Source organism: Macrobrachium rosenbergii, chromosome 2 (assembly GCF_040412425.1).
Source record: "Macrobrachium rosenbergii isolate ZJJX-2024 chromosome 2, ASM4041242v1, whole genome shotgun sequence".
NCBI classification, from domain to species: Eukaryota; Metazoa; Arthropoda; class Malacostraca; order Decapoda; family Palaemonidae; genus Macrobrachium; species Macrobrachium rosenbergii.
Window position 1 is genome coordinate 19,239,578 of NC_089742.1, and position 5,805 is coordinate 19,245,382.

The 5,805-nt window shown below is 31.1% G+C and overlaps 1 protein-coding gene across 1 annotated transcript in view; it reads left to right on the plus strand.

Moving 5' to 3' along the window:
- LOC136842561 (kin of IRRE-like protein 1) overlaps positions 1–3,996 on the plus strand; it is a 511,591-nt gene extending 507,595 nt beyond the window's left edge. Inside the window, exons 12-13 of the mRNA XM_067110025.1 lie at positions 659–839; positions 3,911–3,996. Of these exons, the coding sequence (XP_066966126.1) occupies positions 659–839; positions 3,911–3,996 (267 nt within the window). The remainder of the gene's footprint in view (positions 1–658; positions 840–3,910) is intronic.
- The last annotated feature ends 1,809 nt before the right edge of the window (positions 3,997–5,805 follow it).

Consider the following 5,805-nt stretch of genomic DNA (forward strand, 5'->3'; position numbering starts at 1 on the left):
ACGGTTTTTTCTTTTAATTTATATATATATATATATATATATATATATATATATATATATATATATATATAAAACGACAGAACTGCTACGGTTTTTTTCTTTTAATCTATGTATATATATATATATTATATATATATATATATATATATATATATATATATATATATATATATATATATATATATATATATATATATATATATATATATGTATATATGTGTGTGTGTGTGTGTGTGTGTGTATGTGTGTATATATATACATACATACATACATACATATATATACACATATATCTTCTTGTTTGGATCGGTTACGATTTTAATTACGATTTCCACAAGAATTTTGTATACTGTCAGGGCTTCATCCATTTTATTGATTGATAACATGCCACTTTTCAAAATATTGTTCATATAAATTCATTATAAATACCCTATTGTAGTTTGCCTATGTATATTCTCAAAGACTAAAGCACTTGAAAATTAAGGATATAAAAAAAAAGTATTCAGCATTACCACCAATACTAATTGAAATGAACGACAAATGAAATACAACACTGACTTTCTATTGTAGCTTAGATTCACTGTATCAGCGGGTTCTGTAAGACGGTGGCATCTGCATAATATAAATTTAATCCTTCATCATTTCATTGCCATTCCAGGTTTATTTTCAAAACGACACCCTTTTCGCAAATGTGACCTCTGACCGTCCGAACTTCAACGTGAGTCGACTGGACGCAGGAATGAGGTATCAGATAAAGGTGTACGTCACTCACGGGCCAGTGACGTCGCAGCCAGTTGTGGTGTCTGCTTATACTTCCAGAACGTCAAGAACGACACCAAGTAAGAATGACCTTCCCGTGTCTGTAATGAGAGTTTCAGATGTCATGCAGGTATACTTACACGTATTTTAACCAATGAGAGACACTGATCAATATAAGCTTACCTCTAAATGCACACACACACACACACACACACACACAAGAAGTTCCTGAGTTCGATCAAAGCAGCAACAATTGTAGATTCTGTGGTTACTTCGGGAGAGAAAAAAAAAATCATGGGAATAGCAACCTCATTTCACAAAAACTAACAGTTTTGAAAAAAAATGTATATGCCACGTACAGATATTAATAGTAGGAATACATACATACATACATACATACATACATACATACATACATACATACATACATACATACATACATACATACATAATTGCTCAACATTTATTCATACATTTACATACATACGTAAGATCATATAATTGCTCAACATTTATTCGCACAGATCATATGTATGTGTATACGTATACATGCATTATGTAGCAACCTAACGATTAGGCTATAGAAGAATTTTCATACAATAATCATAACAGACGTGTTTCGAGTCAAATAGTTTGCATTAAAATTTGGAACCCGAAAAGTTTCCATTTCCATGTCGAACAGTATCACATAATTTTCCCCCAACTATAATGGTTGTTGTTCATTGCACACCAATGCATTCATATAGAATTTGGTTCATTGATAGCATTTATGGGTGAGCAATCAAAGCCCGAATTTGGAATGGGTTCTTTTTCATGGGGTTTCCAATAGGTGGGGGAAAGAGGGGAGAGGGGGTATTGGAGAGGAATGAGGTCTGTGGTTGTCAGTGCTGGATCAAAACATGAATTTTAGTTTTTGGATTTTGGTCTGTGATCCATAAATATGCATGTACTATCAACATCATGATTATCAAAATAACGAAAGCATTATCCCCATTGTCTTTATTGTGATTATTCTTGGTAACTTTATTACTGACTAAGCTGTTTATTTTTTGAATTTCCATTTATCCTTTCTTTGGCGATATTAGCATTTTTATAAATAACGAAATCATTATTCTTTCATCAGAAGTACACATTCTCTCTCTCTCTCTCTCTCTGTCTCTCTCTCTCTCTCTCTCTCTCTCTCTCTCTCTCTCTCTCTCTCTCTCTCTCATACCATGGTTTACATGATGAATTTCAAGACATTTCAGCGTAAAACGAAACCATTTACCTAATTAGACTTTCCAATTTTGTTCGCAATATACATTTATCAGCAGGAAAATTAAGGCAGGAATTAGGATTAGAGGTAGGATCTGAAGGAAACCATCCTAATCCTGGCTTTGGTATCCTGTTTCTCAAAATTATCCCGAATAATCAGGCCGTAAACATCGAATGAGGCTCGTCCTCTGCTTCATTAAAACAACGCACTCTAATCTGCTTCGTTGCTCGTAACTTCTCTTGGATTCGGGAGGTGAAATATTGGGAATTTTTAATGAATTCATCAGAAGAGTTCGCTCCAGCAGTTTTCCCTAATAATAATAATAATAATAATAATAATAATAATAATAATAATAATAATAATAATAATAATAATAATAATAATAATCTCTATTGCGGTTCAGGGTCATATACATGGAAGATACAAATACAATACAGACAATCTATATATATAAGGTAACATAACAAAAATAATTATCGGCAGTATCCACACAATTACTGAAGAAGTAGAAAAAATAGAATTCATAATGATGGTAATGACAATAATTATATGGGTTAATAATAGAAAAAAATAAAAAATGATAACAATAAAAAATACAGATTGCAGACGATTAATTTCCATTTGGGGTCCTTAGGTGGTTACAGAAGTCAGCTCCAGAAGGCTAAATACGAATATTGAAAATTGCAAAACTACAATGATATTAAACACAGTAATAACAGGAAGTAAGAAGTTTTCTTGGTTTCCCGAATTCGTGAAAGCGACGCTCGAGCAAGTTAACTCTTACATTGGAGTGTTGTTTCATGTCACAATAGTGTTTCAATATGATCTGATGATATATAATTTTTTTTCTTTTTCACTTCTGATAACTGGCCCGGTCCTGAGGTAACATTTAATAATTTCTCTTACTAAATCACACGAACAGGTACAAGCTAAATAGTGAACAAGATCTGTACCGACAAACATCAACCACTTTTTCCCCTTTACCAGCTGTATGAGTTTGAGTATATATTTCTTCTGTATTTTCTTTCAAATAAACACCTTATTCCTTAGAAGCCTGAATTTCTACTCAATGGCCCCCGTAGGCGTGTTCCATTTAAACAGGGGTTAATCTTTTGAACAGTAACAATAATAATAAAACTTAAGAAATTCTTTAAGTTACCATATTTTATGCGTTTTCTTAAGTTAAAATCTCATATCTGTTATCACGGTTTATTAACGGTACTTCTCTCACAAAGTTGTAAATTTGTATACGTTGGTAAAACACTAAATACCCTTAATTATCCTGATAAAACACACTTAAACTGCTGTAAATTGTAAGGGAGACCTAAAATTTTTCGCCTTATTTGCTGAGATAATCACTGTAATTATTTGATGGTAAAATTATTTCCCAGACCTAACTATTTTAAGTTTAAATTATTTTATTTTTTCCTGTAATCTAATTTCTAGAAGCTTTAAATATGATAATCAGCTGCAAGATAATTAGGGATTTCAAATCTGTGTTAATTCTAAGGTATAGACGCAAACTGTCAGGAAGTGAACTTCGGCGCTTATTTTATAATTACGAGATGTTTTACAACATTTTTTATTTATTCCACGTTATTAATAATCCTTTTTAATAAACCTTGAATTTATTAATTTTCAGATAGTGGAAAGAAACCGCTATTAAAGTGAAGGAAATAATGATGGATTAGTGGTTGCAAAAGCTTACTAGGAAATTCGAATTTCTTCCCCTGTTAATGATGAAAACAATTACAGCAAAAGTCAAAATCATAGCTGAAACTTATATGGGAGAGAGAGAGAGAGAGAGAGAGAGAGAGAGAGAGAGAGAGAGAGAGAGAGAGAGATAACAGTATAAAATAGATTTTAATTTGGTAATATCTATTCAATTTTCCCCAGCTGACACCATTAGCAAAGACACTGGGACTTCGATAGGGTGGTGCAGTGGGCCTTTTGGCGTGGTTTGGTTCTTGGTCCTTTTGTGAGGGCGTGGTGGAAGCCGGTTCTTGACGACAGAATCTTTGTCGCCCAATATCGGTGAGTAAAAGACTCGAAGGAAGCCGGGCCTCGACCCCCTTCAGACACAGACAGCGTCCGGATGTCGTTCCCACACACACACGTGAGTAAAAGTCTTCCATATATATATATATATATATATATATATATATATATATATATATATATATATATATATATATATATATATATATATATATATATATATATATATATATATATATATATATATATATATATATATATATATATATATATATATATATATATATATATATATAGCACACATACACACAACACACATGCACACACACACACACACACACACACATATATATATATATATATATATATATATATATATATATATATATATATATATATATATATATATATATATATATATATATATATATATATATATATATATATATGTGTGTGTATATGTATATATATATATATATATATGTGTATTTGCACAGCTGAACTTCCCAACTACCAAAAAAAGCTACAGAGTTTTACAGCTATGAAAATTGAGTTTTTTACCTTTTTCAACGAGAGTTCAATTAATAAAAGGTAAAAGGAAAAAGAGAGAGGGAGAGGGGTAGCATTTAACTGTTCTATTTTTCATGAATGGAACGGATACACTCGAAACAAAATTCTACTTTGCCAGGTTAGCATTTAAAGGCTATGAACACGCGTCCATTGGAACAGAGAGAATTACAAATTATTATTCATAAATCTTGACTTCAAAGCTTGTTTTCCTAATACCTGAAATATCTAACATACTGAGGTAATATAATATTGTGTTTCATTCTTCAGTATCACGAAAATATATTGATCAGTAGAAAAAATAGAAAAATTATCAGTACTATATTAGAGTGATGGCTGTGTTTGAATTTTTTTTTTTTATATGTGCAATCTTAAAATATACTTGAGACTGCATCACTTTAGTAACAGAATAAATTACATTCTATTTTATGAATAATTACTAATAAACCAAGTATATTCTAGGCCCTATAAAGCAAAACCCTGCTTTCTCTATAATTTTTTAACTTGTTCATTTAATCGTATCATTCAGTAGATATACGTTAATAGCAGTTTTGAACTCCAATCACTCGAAAAAAGAGGAATCATAACAGGAAATATATATTTATTGTTTCGTCAGCAGAGAGAGATCACACAGCAGCTTTTCCATTGCAATCGTTTTGATAGGGACAATTTTATACGTTTTTAATAAAGGCATTCTATCATGCAATATTTATGACTTTTCTAAATAAGAAAATACTTTGTAATTAAAGAAATATATTTTTCTGGAAACGTTTTAATGGGTTTATTATGTGCATGAAGTAGGTTTTATGAAATAAAGACGATCGACGTTTGGCCTGATTTAGATTCTGATAAAATCAAAGAATTGTTTCTTTTCAGTGAAACGTTTTCATGAAATATATTATGCGCAAGAGCAGATAGATTGTGTGAAATAACGACTATCGTTTGATCTATTTGGATTTTGACAAAATCAGAGAAATTTTTTTTCCTGGAAACCTTTTCATGAATTTAGTATTGGCATGAACAGGTAGAGTAAAGACGACCAGCCTTTGATCTGATTTGGATTCTGATAAAATCACAGAAATGATTTCATGAACTTATGCGCATGAACAGGTAGACTGTATGATCTGAAAGCGATCAACGTTCGGTCTGATTTAGATTCTGAGAAAATCACAGAAATTTACTTTTCTGGGAAACGTTTTCATGAATTTATTGTGAACATGAAAAGG